General features: G+C 49.8%; 2 protein-coding genes across 4 annotated transcripts in view; both read right to left on the reverse strand.

Annotated features, from left to right (window-relative positions):
- Positions 1 to 3,573: 3,573 nt before the first annotated feature.
- On the reverse strand, positions 3,574 to 13,657 carry RSAD1 (radical S-adenosyl methionine domain containing 1). Of its 3 annotated transcripts, XM_027519786.1 has the most exons (11): positions 12,993 to 13,254; positions 12,482 to 12,615; positions 12,172 to 12,376; positions 9,549 to 9,686; positions 9,321 to 9,443; positions 9,071 to 9,134; positions 8,513 to 8,660; positions 8,248 to 8,302; positions 7,251 to 7,354; positions 6,911 to 7,071; positions 3,574 to 4,021 (listed from the first exon to the last, which is right to left on the reverse strand). In XM_027519786.1, exons 1-10 carry the CDS (start codon positions 13,125 to 13,127, stop codon positions 6,954 to 6,956), a joined length of 1,224 nt encoding a protein of 407 aa, XP_027375587.1. In that variant the 5' UTR covers positions 13,128 to 13,254; the 3' UTR covers positions 3,574 to 4,021; positions 6,911 to 6,953. The 3 variants fall into 3 exon arrangements, 2 of the variants coding, with proteins under 2 accessions (XP_027375587.1, XP_027375586.1); XR_003507025.1 differs by having other exon boundaries at positions 8,526 to 8,660; positions 9,321 to 9,686; positions 12,993 to 13,657; XM_027519785.1 differs by having other exon boundaries at positions 9,321 to 9,686; positions 12,993 to 13,259.
- Positions 13,658 to 14,805: 1,148 nt separating this feature from the next.
- Positions 14,806 to 18,322, reverse strand: part of ACSF2 (acyl-CoA synthetase family member 2) — a 31,471-nt gene continuing 27,954 nt past the window's right edge. Inside the window, exons 11-16 of the mRNA XM_027519784.1 lie at positions 17,909 to 18,016; positions 16,562 to 16,713; positions 15,606 to 15,747; positions 15,414 to 15,524; positions 15,213 to 15,281; positions 14,806 to 14,952 (exon numbers count right to left, since the gene is read on the reverse strand). Coding sequence (XP_027375585.1) covers positions 14,902 to 14,952; positions 15,213 to 15,281; positions 15,414 to 15,524; positions 15,606 to 15,747; positions 16,562 to 16,713; positions 17,909 to 18,016 — 633 coding nt within the window. The 3' untranslated portion in view covers positions 14,806 to 14,901. The remainder of the gene's footprint in view (positions 14,953 to 15,212; positions 15,282 to 15,413; positions 15,525 to 15,605; positions 15,748 to 16,561; positions 16,714 to 17,908; positions 18,017 to 18,322) is intronic.

An 18,322-nucleotide genomic window follows, 5' to 3' on the forward strand; every position in this document is an offset into this window, starting at 1 on the left:
TGGAATGCGGACATGATGGGTGGAGCTGCAGGGACCACATTAGACCATGTGGAGACCTTAGGGATGGATGCTATGAAACAAGGATACAGTGTATAGAGTTAGAAGCCTGGATTCTTCATGACCAACAACCATGGGTCCACTAGGCTAGGCCTGAAATGCTTTGTCCAGACGTCTTCTATGTGGAAGAAGAAGACAAGCTTGCTGCTGCTGCTGCTAAGTCGCTTCAGTCGTGTCCGACTCTGTGTGACGCCATAAATGGCAGCCCACCAGGCTCCGCCTTCCCTGGGATTCTCCAGGCAAGAACACTGGAGTGGGTTGCCATTTCCTTCTCCAACACATGAAAGCGAAATGTGAAGGGGAAGTTGCTCAGTCGTGTCTGACTCTTTGCGACCCCATGGACTGCAGCCCACCAGGCTCCTCCGTTTGTGGGACTTTCCAGGCAAGAGTACTGGAGTGGGGTGCCATCGCCTTCTCCGAAGACAAGCTTAAGCTTATGTTAGTTTGATTTTCTGTCATGTGCAGTTGAACCTAAACTTATCTGATACGTGTATCAACCTCTGTAGGAGTATAAAGGTGACTATACTATGGTAATGCTTACATTTATTATTATTACCCTTTTATATTTAGAATATATTCGTGTATTATGTATATAAGTATCTGTTTTGAAGCCTCAGTGAACTCAGCTTGCCTATCGCCTCCTAGTGATGTGACCTGGGGCAGTCAATTTGTCTGAGCCTGTCTACTCATCTGTAAAGTGGGCATGATAATAACAAAATTTATCTCACTGGGTTGTTGTGATGCTTAAATGAATTAATGCAGATAAAATTCTTGCACCATGCCTGGCTTACAGCTATTACTGTACTACATTATGCTATCACATTATGGCAGATCCAACCAGAAAAACCTAGGACATATTGTTGAGTAAAAGAAACAGGTTGCAAAGCTGGCACATGAGTATGATCCCTTTTGTGAAAAATTATTTTTATTTCTACATAGATATGTATATCAAGAAATGCCTGGAGGGATGGTTGGCCAAATGTTGTAGTGGTAATTCCTAGAGAGTAGAAGTTTTGCTTTCTTCTATATGGTTGGAAAAAATCGTCATTATTTTTTGAACAGGAAAATTTCTAAAAAAAAAGAAACGTCCCTTGGAAAACAATATAACAACTCATACCAAGAATCATTAAAGCATCCATACCCTTTGACCCAATCAGCTGGAAAACTTTAAAATGTAAATTGAAACAAGGTACCATTATGACACATTAGACTATTTTTTAAACTATATTTGTATATATGTACATACATATGTAAATAGAATAGGATTTGGAAAAGAGTTGTTTTCTGATTGCCTCTTAATACCCAACCCAGCAGCAGATCAATTCTTGAGAATTAATCTGAGGAAATAATTCAAATGCAGGAAGAAGCTATATCCATAAAACCATGTACTACAATATGATTTGTAATAGAGAAAAATGGGGAACCATTTAAATGATGTATTAGGGTAATACTTACTATAATTATTCACTTACTGGAACACTGTGCAACAATTAAAATGAGTAAGATGATGACCATGTAACCATATGGAAAAATGCTTAAGACAGACTGAGAAGAAAAAGGAGCAGAATGCAAAATTAGGTCTGTGTCAGGAGCACAATTAGGCAAAAGTCTTGCATGCATTTGCATGAGGACTGGGAGAGAAGACAGACACAGCTGAGTTTGCTGGGACCACTGATTGTAGACATTTTTTTTCACTTAAAAGTCTGACTAATGTTTCTATAATGTTCTTTGTATAATTTTTAAAATTGGCTTTGGGACGTTCCTGGTGATCCAATGGTTAAGACCCTGCGCTTCCAATACAGGGGTGCAGGTTCGATCCCTAGTCAGGGAACTAAGAGTCCATATGCCAAGGGCCAAGAAAACAAAACAAAACAAAAAATTGAAAAACTGGCTTCAAAAATCCCCTCAGGGAAAACAAAGGAAAGCAGGAAGAAGAAGAGAGGATGGAGATGAATCTCCCAGAAGTGGGGTCTGGAAGAGGAGTTCAGAGGCAATCTGAACACACGGGCACAGTTTCAGCTGGGTCTTCTGCCTGGGTGGAAGTGATCAGGCGGAACAAAACAGTTGCCTGAGTTAGGGAGACAGTACCTTAGCTGATACTAAAGTGAGAATTAATAGCGCTCTGCAGACTGAAATCTTCTGGAAAAACTGATCATGCTTGCTATTGATGACCAGTGAGCTGGCAAGGCGTGAACTGCCAGGCCTCCTGGAGTGCGGTTTGGCACTGTGTATCCAAATGAAGGATGCGAATCTCCTTGGAATCAGCAACCCCACTCCTTGGGATTTAGCCTAAATGTAAGGAAATTATCGAGCCAGTGTATAAAAATATTTACGTAAGACATTCATTATAAATAAAGTTTATAAAAATAAAAAAGTAAACCTTCTGCTTCACCAAAAAGGAATTGGTAAACTAAATTTGGGGATAACCATGCAGTGGTACCCTATGAAGCTACACTAAAAAATTAGGATGTAGATATGAATTTGACACGACAAAATGCCCACCACATCTGAGGGAGAATAAGAAGGCGACGAAAGCAAGATGCGTATTGTCCCCTTTTCGTAAGACTTTATCTAAAGATGTTCATTCACATGTAGAATCTCTGCTAAGATACACACCAAGATCTAAAAGTAGTCAACCTCTGAATGGCGGGATTACAAATGGAATCAAGCAGTATAGTCCAACTGTAATACGCAACCCCGTCTACTGGCTTATAACTGCGAGTGTTACCACCCCCTCCTGCTCCTATCTGCTGTGGTCGGCCAGTCCTCTGCCCAACATCTTCTCCACTCTAGGACCCGGGTGAATGCAAGGGCCTCTATTTTAACACTGCAGGCCTCTGTGGTGGAAGTGTTAGGGGAAGCACACGGACTGAAACTGCCCACCCTGGCCAGGCATCACAGTAACCATTAGAATGAGTTTTATGACAGGAGGTCCTGGTAAGGACCATGGAATTAATAAGCCACCACCAACTGGGAGAGTTCAGGAAAGGTCAAAAAGAGACACCACATGTCCGACCACCTCCCAGAATCCTCCTCACTGGCATCCATCTTGGCTGAACAAGGCGGGCACTACCAGGAAGGACTCTGAGTCAGAATGATTGGCTAAAGACAACCTGGACACTGATCCCATCACCATAAACCCCGAGACTGCGAGCCACCGTGGCAGAGCAGTTCTCCTGGGTTCCCTCCTGCTCTCCGCCTGGGCGCCCTTTCCCAATAAAACCTCTTGCTTTGTCAGCACATGTGTCTCCTCAGACAACTCATTTCTGAGTGTTAGACAAGAGCTCATTTTCGGGCCCTGGAAGGGGTCCCCCTTCCTGCAACAGGAGGAGATGGTGGACCACCCACTGGCTCTTACAATCTGTGTTGGGCAAGTTTCCTGGCCCTTCCCAGGTTCAACAGAGCAGGAATATATACTGGTAAATATTTTGAACAATAAAACAAGTTACTGTGTAAGTTATTTCATCCTTGTCTTAGCACATTCAGGCCACTAAAACAAAAATACCATAGCCTGGGTGGCTTAAAGAACAAACATTTATTTCTCACAGTTCTGAAGGCTGGGAAGTCCAAAATCAAGGTCCCAGGAGATTTGGTGAGGGCTTGATTCCTGGTACATAGCCATCTGTCTTCCCTCCATGTCATCGCATGGTGGAAGAGGCCAGGGAGCTCTCTTTCATAAGCACATCAATCCCTTTCATGAGGGCTCTATCCTCATGACCTAATTACCTCCCAAAGCGCCACCTCTGAAGACCATGCCTCCAGGGATGAAGTTTCCGCACATGGATTCGGGAGGAAGACGAACATTCAGTTTACAGCAACCCCATTACTTAAAGTCCTTTCTTTGCAGGATGCAGTTCCTCTCCAGGAAGTGGATGGTCTCTCGAAGACGGGACACGTGGGTTCTCCCGGAGGGAAAACACAGAAACTGAGGCCAAGCACCAAGGCAGAGATGGCAGCTTCAAGCCTGAGGCAGAGGGGCCAGAGAGAGGTCAGGATTTTGGCTAATTTAAGAGACAGGTCAATCAACCTGACCCATGGTCAGAATAAAACAATGTGACAGAAAGTTCTACATGTCCAGAAGTGTTACACCAGGTCTGCTACCTTACTGCTTATATGAGTTGAGTCAACTTAGATGGCCTCTTTGAATGTCCTCATATGTAAGAACGCAAGTCAAAATAGCTGTCCGGCTTACTTTACTTGGTGTCAATGAGGGTGGGGGTAGGAATGGGGTGGGGGTGGGGGTGAGGGTTGGGGTGGCTCCACTGTCAGCCCTAAAACTGTCAGCACTCCAAGTGGGGAAGCTTTGGTCCTGCAAGCTGTAACCACACTCACACACACACAACACATTTCTCTAACTCCTCTCATCACCTCATCATCAGAGTAGTTTGTTCACCCTTCTTATTTGTATCCATATGCCTTTCAACAGGGCTTCCCTGGTGGCTCAGACGGTAAAGTGTCTGCCTGCAATGCGGGAGACCCGGGTTTGATCCCTGGATTGGGAAGATCCCCTGGAGAAGGCAATGGCAATCCAACAGAAGCCTCCACATGCAGGAGGAGAACCCCTCTGATGAATGATCCTGAGAAGGCCTGGACGCAGAGGGAAGGACCTCACTCCACTTGGCCATGTCTGGAATAAGCCTCATTTCCTTTATTTCACCAGATACCCATCCCTCAGAATGGAAGGCAGGACAGGATGGGGTTTCTCAACCTGGCCTGACCACTAGAGCCACGATTAAAAACTAGATTCCTGGGCTCCACCTTCTGGAGACTCTGATTCACCTTGTCACACGAGCATATGTTCCTCAGTTCTTTGTCTCGTCACAACAAAGATTTGGAGTGACGGACATTAAAGCCCCCTCGGCGTGTCACAGCTCTCAGGTCTTGGATAGACCATGTTATAGCTCTCAGGTCTCAAATGGACCATGTTACAGCTCTTAGACAAATCAGTGTTAGAGCTCAGTGTTATAGCTCTATTTTATTTAGAAGATAGCAGGAAAATCCATCTTCGAGGTGTGAGGGCATGCCGATCCAAGGACATGAGGAGAAGAGCGCCCCAGCGCGGGAGAGAGAGCGAGCTAGCTTTGGCTCCTCTTTTTATATGTTTTCCTCTCCCTGGGCCTGTCCTATGTAAATTGGGCCAGACAGGAGTGTTGTTTGTTTTTCCTGAGGTCCTCACTCCGGTCCTCGGACCTTTTGTTTTATTTTCGCGGGCTTTTCCCTTCCTTGTCTTTTAGCCACCACCATTTTGGACTCCTTTTCCCTGTTCTACCTACCTAACAACCTGGTGATGGGGAGGGGGGCAGGCTGAATCACAGAAGGTGATCTGTGCCACCCCCACTGGACTCCCATTCAGCCCCTCTGCACAGACCTCGTGAGGTGCCCCAGCAGGGAGGGCCCAGGCATCTCAGGTGGCACGAGCCCTGGCAGCAGGGAGAAACCTGAGTGGGCCCAGGTTATCTGATGGCACACCTGCACTGGCCCCGTGCTCACATCTTGAATATCACGATCAGGGGAAGGCTCAAGAAGAGGCTCCCAGGCAGAACACACAGGTCACCGTGCAAGCTATGCTGGGGTCAGAGGAGGTAGTAGGAAAAGGCATTTCTCCTTTTCTGCTGTCAGTCCCTCAGAACCAAAGGCGCTGCAGGCTTCCCCGGCTCCTCTATACACATTCACTAATAGCCCTGGAGTTTCTCTCATTATATGTCTGTCAACATGGTGGTGAGTGCCTTGAGGGCTGGGTTAGGTCTTACTCCTCTCTGCTCAGTGCTGGCACACAGTGCTTGCTGAATATTTCATGAATAAAGGAGAGGTGGTAACACTTACCATGTTACCACAGGTCAAAAAAAAACCTGATACTCACACCCACTAGGCACAGGGGAAATGCATGTGCTCACCTCTGAGGGGTGGGGAAACCCCACCCTTAGTCACCCAGCTAGAGGCTGAGCTTTGCATGCCCTGATTTGCAAGGGTACTAAATTACCTTTGGCAACAGGGAACCCTTTGACATGATAAGTTATTTGCCTCTTCACAGGAAATACCTTCCTCTCCACCAGCCTCCCCCACACTGCATAGAATTAGTAGGTTAAGAGTATCTGCCCTTAAAAAATGGAGAAGGCAATGGTACCCCACTCCAGTACTCTTGCCTGGAAAATCCCATGGATGGAGGAGCCTGGTAGGCTGCAGTCCATGGGGTCGCTAGGAGTCGGACACGACTGAGCGACTTCATTTTCACTTTTCACTTTCATGCACTGGAGAAGGAAATGGCAACCCACTCCAGTGTTCTTGCCTGGAGAATCCCAGGGATGGAGGAGCCTGGTTGGCTGCCGTCTGTGGGGTCGCACAGAGTCGGACACGACTGAAGCAACTTAGCTTCTTAAAAAAAGAAAGGGAAAGCTTTTTTTTTTATGGATACATGCCAGTTAATGAATGTGGAGGGAATGATAGAGTCAGAAATTTACATTTTACAGCTTCCAACCTAACCACTGATTTAGGCGAGGATAATCGATAAAAGCTAAGATCACAGCCAAATGATGAGGTTCAGGAAGGAATCTCAGCCCTACACTGATCCTCAAGCCCCCAAATCAGGATCCCACACTTCACTGAAGCCCAGACAAAGGAGAGGACCACAGTTAAGACAGGTTCCAGATAGGCTTATTAGGTTATTTAAATAAAATCAGGTGACCGTTTCTGCAGGTAAAAGGCCAGGAGAATTACCAGGGGAGGAATTTCCCTTTCCTCACATCTGCCTCACTGTAGCCATTCCCCTGGGGATGCCAGGTCTGGGCAGTGATCAGAACCAGGACAGCACCTGCCAGTGGCGATGTCTGCAGTCATCCCAGCCCCCAAAGCCTACCTGCAGAGTCCTGGCTACGGAACACGTGGCTCTCCTCCGGTGGCTATCCTCTGGGCACGGAAGAGGGGGTTCTCTGCTGCCAGGCCTCTTGGAGCCGAGATAGAAGGGACAGCAACAGAGAGTCCAGCACAGCCAGCCCCTCCCAGGAACACCGAAGACCCCTGGAACAAGAGGCCTGGCTGTGACTGCCCCTTCTTACTAGTTTCAATCCTCACCCTCTGCCAATGCCAAGGCCCTGGCGCCAGAGGCCCTTCCTTGTCAATCTTTCTCACCTCTCTCTGGTCTGCAGATGTGTAGTCAGGGTTCCCTGGGACACCTAACCACTGCCCCCACAACACACCTGTGATCCAGCAGCAACAGGCCCTGCTCCTGTAGCTCCTTCACCTCCTTGCTGGCTCCAAACAGGTCCCACAGGGTCAGCTGGGGCTCAAACTGCTGCCAGTGCTGGGAAAACAAGAAGGGGCAGAGGTGCAGGAACCACAAGGTGGGGAGCTGGCAGGGGCTTTTCTAGGCCACCTGCCTGGGGGTGTAGTGAGGGGTGGCTCCAGGCCAGCACAGAGATCTTAGAAACCGACTTAGAAATCACGAACACCAGGACCAGGTCAATGGGTCAGCAGGAAGGTGGGCTCCTTCACTCCTATTCCATGTCCAAGCCAGATCCGGCTCCCAGCCAAGCCAGGTCTTCCTTTGCTCATTCCCCTCCCTGTTCTGGTCAGAGTATGGCCAACCCTAGTTGGAGCTCTCACTGGAAAAGACCCTGATGATGGAAAAGGTTGAAGGCAAAAGATGAACGGGGTGGCAGAGGATGAGATGGTTAGATAGCATCACCAACTCAATGGACAACATGAATCTGAGCAAACTCGAGGAGGTAGTGGAGGACAGAGGAGCCTGGCATGCTACAGTCCTTGGGGTTGGAAAGAGTCAGACGTGACTTAGCAACTCAACAACAAGTCCAGGTTCTAGGGCTCTAATTTCATCTAGAGCAGTTCTGGGCTTCACTGATCTTTATTGCACTTACTATCTGAGCTTTTAGCTCTGCTTAAAAAACATTTGAAAATTCTTAATCTGGCCTATTCCCTTAGATGGCTGAGAAAGTCAATGTTCAGAGGTGAAAGGTGTCTAAGCTGCAGCAGATGAGGACTAGAGCCCAGGCCTCTGCAGCCCTGGTCACGGGTTCTCCCCATCGCCTCCCTACCCAGTGCTCCCGCCCATCCGGTCTCAGCTAGACCAAGGCCCAGCTCTAGCTGCCAGTGCCAGAGGAATGGGAGGGTGTGTGTGTGTGTATAGAAGACAGAGTGAGACAGAGTGATTCTTACCAGGTAAGACAGACCTCTTACCTGGTGAGTGATGCCCACGTCTGTGCGTAGCCCCATGGCCAAAACTTCCTCCAGCCTGAAAGAAAAACCAATAGGGGGTCTTGGAGAGAAGACTTATACTTCTCCCATTCGTCAGACTCTAGTTGGGATATGTGTATGGGGGATTTATGAGGATCACACAGCATGGGACAGGGCAGGGGAAGGGCAAGGCAGGAAACAAAGATGTGTAGGTGGGTGGCTCTTGGGGTACAGGGGAAGCCTGGGTGGAGAGCCCTCAAGTGCTCACAGCTCCAGCTCACTCAGGGGGACGCGCCTCCGGGTGCCGTGACCAAACAGCATCACCTCCTTCATCCAGCTGTCAGGCTCTAGGGTCTGGATCCGAGCCTCTCGGGTGTGGCCCCCGGCCCCCTGGGGTATAAATCGCCCATGGGCCCCTGACAACATAAACAGGTTAACAGCAGCCTATACTGTGTGCTTGCCAGATGCTAACTAAGTCAGTGGTTCTCAAAGTGCGGCCTCTTGACCAACAGCATTTTATATGCTAGAAATGTAAATCCTCAGGTCCTGTCCAATTCCAGAAATTCCAGAATTTGGTTGGGATTCAGTTGGGTTTTAACAAGTGGTCCAAGTAATTCTGATGCATGCTAAAGATCAAGAACCACAGTGCCAGGTACTATCCCACGCACCTCAAAACACATACTTAAGAGCTCTACAAAGTAGGTAATACTTTTTGCCACACTCTACATATGAGGAAACAGAGGGCCGGAGAGGTTAAGCGGCCCAAGAGCACACAGCCATGATACTGCTCTCCTGAGTCATCCCATCTGTGGTTCATGGGACTCACCGGGCCCAACGCCAAGGTACTGACCACACTGCCAGTAAGTCCAATTGTGGGTACTAAGCGCCCCCTGTCGGGAGGGAGGGAACAGTCAATGCAGAGAGAAGTAGTTGGGCTGATCCCTGTTCAGGTAAGAGGCACCTGGTTACAATGTCCCACCATCTCAGGCCTTGGAAGCACCCTTCTCCCCAAAGGGCCACAACTGCCGTGTCATGCCTTAGCCCGCCCAGGCCCCACCTTCAGCTTCAGGACTTACATTCCGGGCAAAGTTGGAGACCTCATACTGGCGAAAGCCAGCCTCCCGCAGGACTGCCCGTCCCTCCTGGTACATCTCAGCGGCCAGTTCGGGGTCCGGGGCAGGAAGGGCACCCTGCTGCACCTGGGTGAAGAGTGTGGTGCCCCGCTCCAGGGACAGCTGGTAGAGGGACACGTGGTCATCACAGCAGCGCAGCAGTCCCTGCAGCTGCCTGAGCCACGGCCCCACCTGCTGTGCCGGCAGTCCTAGCATCAGGTCCACAGAAACACGCCCTGGGAAGAGGCGCTGGGCCTCTGCCAGGGTCTGCAGAGCATCCCTGACCGAGTGTGTCCTCCCCAGCAGCTGGAGCTCAGTGTCATCTAGAGACTGGAGAGAGAGGGTGGAGTATAAGCACGCAGGCCAGCTCAGAGGGAGACAGAAACACCTGGCTGGACTTACTGCAGACGCAGATCCAGGGGAAAACACAGGACATGGCAGGGAGCCAGAAGGTGGATGGTCAAGCCAGTAGCAAGGGTATCATTCACTAAAGGGCTACCATCTGCAAAGCATTCTTATGCAATATCTAATTTACGCCTAGAACCCTCCAACACTGGCTCCATTTTACAGATGACAAAACCGGAGTTCACTAAGTAGCTTGCCCAAGGTCAAACAATGGTGAAGACAGACCTGGAGATTAGGACTGTCTGACTCCAAAGCCAACAATCTTTTTTTGATTTTACTTTTTCTTTTGAAATTTTCAAACTTATAGAAAAGTTGCAATTAACATTTTTGCCACTTTTGCTTTGTCTCTCTCTAAATACATGCTAAGTTGCTTCAGTTGTGTCCAAGTCTTTCCAACACTATGGACCAAAGCCAGTCAGGCTCCTCTGTCCATCGGATTCCCCAGGCAAGAATACTGGAGTGGGCTGCCATACCCTCCTCCAGGGGATCTTCCTGACCCAAGGATCAAACTCGTGTCTCTTACATCTGCTGCACTGGCAGGCGAGTTCTCTACCACTAGCACCACCTCGGGAGCCCCCTCTCTAAATATACACGTTCATTATTATGATGTTGAATTTTTTGAGAGTAAGTTATAGACCATGCTGTCTAAAAGAACCATCTGAGATGATGTAAATGTTCTGTAACTGCACTGTCCAAGATAGTAGATACTAACCACATGTAGTTGTTTATATTTTAGAAATTAATTAAATTTAAATACTCCCATTCTAAGTGTTTCCTAGCATGAGGTCAGTGGCAACTATATTAGTCAGTAAAGATACAGATACAGAACATTTTAGTAGAATATGATACAGTAAAGATAAAGATACAGAACATTTTAGTAGAATATGATAGCCATTGCCCACAGGCTAGTAGGTACTTGTAATATGGTTACCTAAATGTAAAAAACATTTCTTAAGAATAAGGACATTCCCTTACACAACCACAATCTAATTAGAGAGTTCAGGAAATGTAACATGGACACAATCCCATTATCTAATACAGAGTCTTATTCAAAGTTGGCCAATTGTCCCTAAATGTCTGCTGCAGTAATTTCCTCTTCCCACCCCAATTCAGTATTCAGTCAGGGGTCACACGTTGCACGCAGCTGTCACTGGCTCTTTAGTCTCCTTTAGTTGAGATCCTCATCCTGCCTTTGTCATTTATGATACTGACATTTTTGAACAGTACAGGTCAGTTGTTTTAAAAACTGCCTCTTAGGGAATTCCCTGGCAGTCCAGCGGTTAGGACTCAGCGTCTTCATTGACAGGGGCCCAGGTTCAAAATCCCTGGTCAGAAAACTAAGACTCCACAACTACATATTGTGGCCAAACCCCCCTCCACCCCCAACAAAATCTCTTAATTAGTCCTAGAGATCGCCGGTACATCATTGTGTTTACAGTCATCAATACTGTACTGTACATTAAAAAGTTGTTAACAGGGTAGATCTATCTCATGTTATCTGTTCTTATCCATGCGTATACAAAGTCTCTTAGGTGTCCTGATGTTTTCTCACAATTAGATTCAAGATATATAAGTATTTGGAGGCCAGAATATCTCAGAAATGGTGTGTCCCTTTCAATATGTCCCATAATGACAAAGCCCTGACCCCAAACTCTTTGGTAAGTGGTACATGTACTTGAAATGGGTGTGTGTGGAGTGGGGGTGGGGATACCGGCTATAGAAATACCAAGGGCCAACCTGAGAGGAACACGTTTCTCTCCCCACTTAAAACCCTTCAGTGACTCCCTTGTCACCACTAGGCAAAACCGCAAGTTTCCTAGTATGGTGCTGAAGACTTTTGGGCCCCAGCTTGCAACTTTGTCCCCAGCCTCTCCAGTCACAAGGAATGGCTCAAAGGTCCCCCCAAACAGGAAAGCTCTTCCAAATCCTGTCTTTCCCCACCCCAACATCCTCCTCTGATGGACTCCTCTTCCATATTCAAACATCACCTTCTCCAGGAAAGTTTCCATGATTTTGTCAGACTGACATGCCCTTAAGGCCATACTCTTGAAAGCCTTTTGTAGAGACCCCATTCACAACCAGACTTTATCATGCTGCAATGATCTGACCACCTGTCTGCCTCCTTCTGTGTCTCCAGTCAGGTAGTAAATCTTTCAAGCATCTATTGTGTGCCAGGAATTGTAGTGGCTGCTTGTAATACCATGATGAACAAAAAGGCATGCATGATCCCTGCCTATTAGGGCTTGTAGTCTAGCATAGAAACAGACAAGTAGGTGTCACCTCACACTTTTCAGTGCCTACAGGGCCCTCCCACACAGAAGGAGCTTCGTAAATATTTGCCCTGTGAATGAATGTGACTGGATGAGAGACATTCTGGATGCCCCAGGATAAGGTGGGTGAGATGGGTTACCTGGAGGCCAATGGACAACCTGTTGACTCCTGCTGCCCCAAATGCTGCCAGCCTGGAGCCTGAGGCCGAAGTGGGGTTGGCCTCCAGCGTGACTTCGGAGTCTGCAGGCAGGTGAGCTGCCTGGGCCACTGCCTCCAGGACAGCTGCCACAGTATGGGGGCTGGCCAGACTGGGGGTACCCCCACCAAAGAACACAGACTCCACTCTAGGGAAAGAGAATGGAGATGAAAATGTGGGGGAGCCCTCCAGGATGCCTGCAACCTGTTCTGCTGCCCTACATAATTCCCAAGACCCTGGCCCCAGTACCCACCGTCGCACTCCGCTGAGTCGCAGCAGGGTCTGAGCCTCGATCACCAGGCAGCGCCTCAGAGCAGCCTCGTCCACACCACGGGGGATGTACTTGTTGAAGTTGCAGTAACTACAGCGCTTCTCGCAGTAGGGCCACTGGGGGCAGAGGGCATGTGAACCGGATGAGAGGTGACCCTGGGCTGCCCCGGCCATTTCCAGGGTTCAGTAGCACACGCCCCCATCCTGATTCCGAGGTCCGTCAACATCTAAGCCACACAACTCTCCAAGGGGATTAGTAAGCCATTTCAGTAGGAGAAAACTGAGGTTCAGAAGGGAAATGACTTGTCAAGGTCAACGAGATTGTGAGCACCAGAGACTTCAGTTCTCCGGACCAAGATCTTTCCCTGCCAGGGAACAGGTCCCAGACCTCGTCTAGGGCCGGTGAAGGACGGCAGGTGGGCCCACGGCGTGACAAGCGCCACGGGGGCTCGCGGTCCTCCGCTCCCGCGACTCCGCCTCCCCTCCCCACTCACGTGGACGTAAAGCGCGGCGCGCTGGCTCCCGGGCGCAGGACTCTGGGGTCCTCCCGTGTCGTCCGCGGGGCGGCGCCTCTGAGCCATCTTGGCGGCCTTCACCCAGCCGCGGGCCTGGGACCGCGGGAGGGCCATGGCGCCCGCTATGGCTGAGCGGCCCGTTGCGCGGGTCAGGACGCGAGCCCGAGACAAGCCCAGGGTAGGTCTTACGGTGCGCGCAGAGCCGGGCGGGGTCGGGGTAGGGGTGGGGGGGCGGCCGCCCCGGCGGAAGGACTGGGGCTGCGTGGCCGCGCCCTTTGCCGGAGCACCGCGCTAAGGGCTCGGGGACGTAGCGCCACCTGCTGGGCACCGATGCCCTCACCGCAGCCTCCCGGCCGTCCTTTCTCTGGCGGCTGGAAGTGTAGAGGGGCAGCTCCCCACTTTTTGGCACCACATCGCGAGCGAGTCCCTGGATCGATCCAGGACCTCTTAGTCCGTTCAATAGGTTTCTTCACGTTTTATGTGCCTGGCTCAGAGTTTGGGCGCTGAGGACATCCAGATGCATAAGATTAGGGCGAAGTGCAGGTACAGGAGACGGGATACGTAAACCAACAAGCGACAACAGGCAACCGATTTAATTCAGCACCTCCTGGACACCAGGCCTGTGTGCTTCGTGCTGTGAGGTTGGTCTGTTACAAGGGCTGTGCAGTCAGTGGGGGAGGAGAGGGCACTTGGACTGAATGCTGCAGGAGCAGCAAATCCCTGCTTGGTCAAGAGCATAGGCTGTCACCTGGGTCGGGCCAACCCCAGGCATCTGCTGTGAGGAGGGTCAGAGATGGTGTATGTGGGACAGATAGGGTTCAGAAGAAGGGCTGGACAATCAGACACCCGAACTGTCCCAGGAAGTGGAAGGATCATGGGCTTTGGAATCAGGCAGCTGGGTTCTAATTCCAGCTGCGTAAATTGGGGCAAGACACTGAACTTACAGTTTCATCCTTTGTGAAATGGGGCTAATGCCTGCTTGACTGTGTTCTTGGGAAGATTTCTACAGGAAATGTTGGATGTATCTGGATATGGATACAACAGGATATGGATGTGTCTGTACATATACAGTGACTGGCACTCAGAACACCCTAAATTTATGTTCATTTTCTAAAAAGTAAAGATGAGGCTGCTGCGGCTGCTGAGGGCAAACAATGGGAGATAAGGCTTGCAAGCAGAAGGAACTTTTCCTTCTGTCTCTGAACTAGAAATCGATGTGCTTAGCTGTTTTTTATTTCTTGGCTCAAGCTACAGCTTGCTTTATCCTGCTTTAACTGCCCATCAAGGAAGCCTTGGTTTCATTGATTAAGAAAAAAGATCCAAATTGGTTTGCTTGGGAGGGATAGGGGAGTAGGGGGATGTAGGATGATAGTTAAAGGGTATAGAGTTTATTTTTAAGAGGTGATGAACAGTTTTTATGTTGACTTTGTTGATCAGTGCACATATCTGTGAATATACTAAAAACCATTGAATGTAACACTTTAAATGGGTGAACTGGGTAGTATGTGAATTATAACTCAATAAAGCTATTTAAAAAAATCCTTCTTGCTGCACTAATCTGGCAACAATGTGAAAAAGAAATGTGTTGATATCTAATTGTGTTAGATTAGATAACACCCTAATTGTGTTGATATCTCAAAGGGATCGAGCAAGGATTAAATGAAATAGGTAATGCACACCAAAGTGCTTAGCACCATCGTTGACAAGGAGTAGGAGTTTTAAAGTGCTTTGGGTCTCTTCCCTTCTCCATCCTGTAGCAGCTGCAAAGAGAGCACACCAGCAAGAGACCAGCCAAAGTAAACAGAGAAGCTCTTTATGCCAGATCACAAAGCAGACATGGGGAATGTGGGAGAAGGGCAGGGAGGAAGGATCTTCTCTTTTCCTTTATTCACAGGTTTAGATGTTGCTCCATCTGCTCTCGAAGTTTGAATTTCTGGATCTAGAGGAAAGTGAAAGAAGTGAGAATTAGGCAAGCTAGCTAGGGTGTCCAAGCCCTGCTGGTTTGCCTGGGACTGAGGAGTTTCTCAGGCTAAAGCCAGGAAAGTTCAGGGCAAACCAGGGTGAGCTGACAAACTTGTGACCCAACTGCCAGCCTCTCAACAGACTCTGGCTCATCACTCAGGGAGGCTCAGGCAGGGCCACCTGACCTTCTGCACCTGGGCTCCAACTTCCCTGCCCCTCCCTGGTCTCCTTACATACCTTTCCTGAGACGGTGAGGGGGTAGTTTGTGACAAAAACGATGTACCGAGGAATCTTGAAGTGGGAGATCTGTAGGCCAGAGGGGGATAAAGCATGAGGTTGGGTAGGGTCATGGTGGGCAGTGGGTTGACAGGTTGGCAGGCAGAGGGTATTAGAGAACTGGGCAGCACAGCGATGCTTGGGGTGAATTGAGGCTCCCACCTTCCCTTTGCAGAAAGCCTTGATCTCCTCTGCCGTGGTCTTCTCCCCTTCCTTGAGCCGAATGCAGGCACAGATTTCCTCCCCCATTCGGTCATCCTTCACTCCCACCACCTTCCAAAGTCAGAGACAGATATCAGACATCCCCATCTGTGTCCCCTGCTCTTGGGCTCTCACCTGGGCTGGGTGCCTCACCTGCACTTCCTGAACCTGTGGGTGTGTGTGAAAGAAGTCTTCGAGCTCGGCGGGGTAGATATTCTCGCCGCCACGGATGATCATATCCTTAGAGCGGCCCACAATCTTGCAGAAGCCCTGCTCATCCATCATGGCAATGTCTCTGCAAGGAAAGCCCAGGAGCTACCTCTGACCTCTGCCTCATCTGGCTGGCTCACTCACTCACTCCCAAACACTTAGGAAACACCTACCATATGTCTTACACTACTCTAGACTCCGGGGCATATGGCACGAACAAGACATTACCTGGATCAAACAGGAGGAACTATCTCATGTAGGAGGCAGACCAAACCGAGTAAACCCATACCTAGAGCATATTTTCTCTCTCTCTCTCAACATATCTATGCATACACCTTTTGGGGCTGGCTTCTGACCATTCAGGTTTCAGCTCAAACATTTCCACCTGAGAGAAGCCTCCTCTGATCACCAAAGAGAAAGGAATCTCGCTTCTCCACCACAGCCACTCTCTCTCCTGTGACCCTATCTTATTAGTTGTGTTTATGAACGTTGGAAACGATCTTGACTGTATCTGTCTCCCTCCACCAGACATGGGGGAAGTAATAGCAGGTCCTCCCCATTGCTTTCCCCTGGACCACCAGTGTTTAGAACAGTGCCAGCACATGGCGGGTGCATAATTAGAATTTACTGAATTAAATGACTACCTGAATCTAGGCTCAAATTTTGCAGGCACTACCCTAGGAGTTCTCATCTGTACTGCGTTTGGTCCTTCCAGGAGCCCTATTTGGAAAATATCATCATCCTCATTTTATACATTTTTGAAACTTAAGTCTCCAAGATGGGAAGGGGCTATCTTGACAACTGGTTCTCCCAGTTCTAGTTCAGTGTTCCCAACTCAGCCTCAGGACCCCCAGCTTCCCCTCGGCAGCCGACCGCTCCACCCTGCCCCGCCTTCTCACCCCGTCCGGTACCACTTGTCCTGTCCAATTGCTTCCTCGGTCTTCTGGGGCTCACCCCAGTAGCCCAGCATGACGCAGTACCCTCGGATGCACAGCTCTCCAGGTGTGTTCAGCTCTGTCAGTGTCCCCGTCTCCGTGTTCACAATCTGGGCCTGGGACCAGGCAGCTTCAGGCTGGGGCCTCCCACCCTCTCACTTCAGGATGAGGGGCCTCAGGAATGGGGAGAGCTTTGCCTTCTTTCCCCCTATAATGAATCCCCCTGGCTCTGCCCATCCCCAAGGAATGGAGACGCAGGCTGAGTAGATCTGTCACCAGTTGGGTACCTGAGCTGGGCATGAAAGAACAGTTGAGGCCCAAGTCAGGAGGTGTGGGGGAAACAGAGTGGGTGGGAGCTGCTCAGAGAAGGAGGCCAGAAGGGGGGCCAGACCAGCTAAAGAATTATAAACTGTGCAGAAGGAAGGGAGTCTCCTCTTACTTCCCACTAAGCAGTAAATAAAGAAGCCAAAGAGGGTGGCAGAGCAGGGCCACATGAACAGGAGAGGTGGCAGACAGGTAGAATCTGAAAGCCTGGTCGAGAAATGAGCCACAACCGTTGGCAAGGAAAGCTTAGCCCTTGTGCCTCGTGTCTGCATCTGTGAAATGGGGAGAACCGCACCCGGCCTGTCTGCCTCACAGGCGGGCCTCTCAGTGAGTGACACATGGAACACGGCAGACACATGGGAGGGACTGGTGTCACTGCACACTCACTTTAGGGAGGAGAGAGGTTGGCCCCAGGGGAAGCACATTGGCAGTAATCCCAGAGGGGCGAGGTACAAGGCGGGAGGGGAAGGTACAAGGCGGGTACGCTGGCATAAAGCATCAGCACTGGAGGCTGGGAATTTGAGAGTGAAAGGTGCTCTGGGTCAGTCTTCAAGATGCAAGGGACTCCCAGAGGGAGAAGCTATTTGGGAAACTGTTTATGCCAAGCACAAAGAGGAAATCTGCTGAAATGAGGTGGGGAAGGAGGGGAAGGCTATGGGAGAGAAAGCTGTGTAGGAAAAATCTCTGTGCTCTGGCTCCTCTATGAGGCTGTTCTGGCTGCCCCAAAACAGACAGTGGGCTTGGCAAAAACACACCTCAGACAGGAAGGGAGGCTGCAGAGAAGTTCAGCTGGCAGCTGGCCACTGTTCCAGCTCTTCCCAGTTCAGGCCTCAGCCCACAGAGAAAGCCCCAGGCCAGGCCCAGGAAGACCTCGTGGCTGGGGGTTCTCAGTGTCTGGAGTGAGCTGTTTGGATCTCTAATTGAAAGCAATAAATGTCCCAGGGGCACACCCAGGTGAGTGGTGGGAGGGGGGTGTCTGGGGCCCACCTCTGTGTGAGGCATGACTCTGCCCACACTTTCTGCCTTCTGCTCCACAGTGTCCTCAGTGAAGTTCATGAAGGTCACGGGGCTGTTCTCTGTGGTTCCATAAGCCACCTAGAGGAGCCAGAAAGGGTGTTTGGAACAGAGCCTGGGGAGCAGAAGGATGGGGAAGTTACCCTGAGGGAAGGACCTGGGGTGGGGAGTGGGTTGTGGGGGATGGAAGCAGTTGAACAGTGGGAAAAGAGGCATATTTGGCAGAGGTCAGGGGTCAGGAGGCAAAGGCACTGGATATAGAGTCAGACTAGCTCAACTAGCAGGGGGCCCAGGTCTGAAATAAAATTGAGAGCAGGGAAGCCATTCTCTTCCAGCCGGGCTCTCAGTCTTCCTGGTTCCTTGGAGCAACCACATGGTTTAGCCTGT

Source organism: Bos indicus x Bos taurus, chromosome 19 (assembly GCF_003369695.1).
Source record: "Bos indicus x Bos taurus breed Angus x Brahman F1 hybrid chromosome 19, Bos_hybrid_MaternalHap_v2.0, whole genome shotgun sequence".
Classification (NCBI taxonomy): Eukaryota; Metazoa; Chordata; class Mammalia; order Artiodactyla; family Bovidae; genus Bos; species Bos indicus x Bos taurus.

Excerpts from the sequence above, each read along its gene's own strand:
- RSAD1 (XM_027519785.1), bottom strand. The coding sequence starts at position 13,127 with ATGGCCCTCCCGCGGTCCCAGGCCCGCGGCTGGGTGAAGGCCGCCAAG. Across the intron at positions 12,616-12,992 it reads GCGCCGCGCTTTACGTCCAC|TGGCCCTACTGCGAGAAGCG; the intron begins GTGAGTGGGGAG and ends CTCTGCCCCCAG. Across the intron at positions 9,135-9,320 it reads TCTCCAACTTTGCCCGGAAT|GGGGCGCTTAGTACCCACAA; the intron begins GTAAGTCCTGAA and ends CCCTCCCGACAG.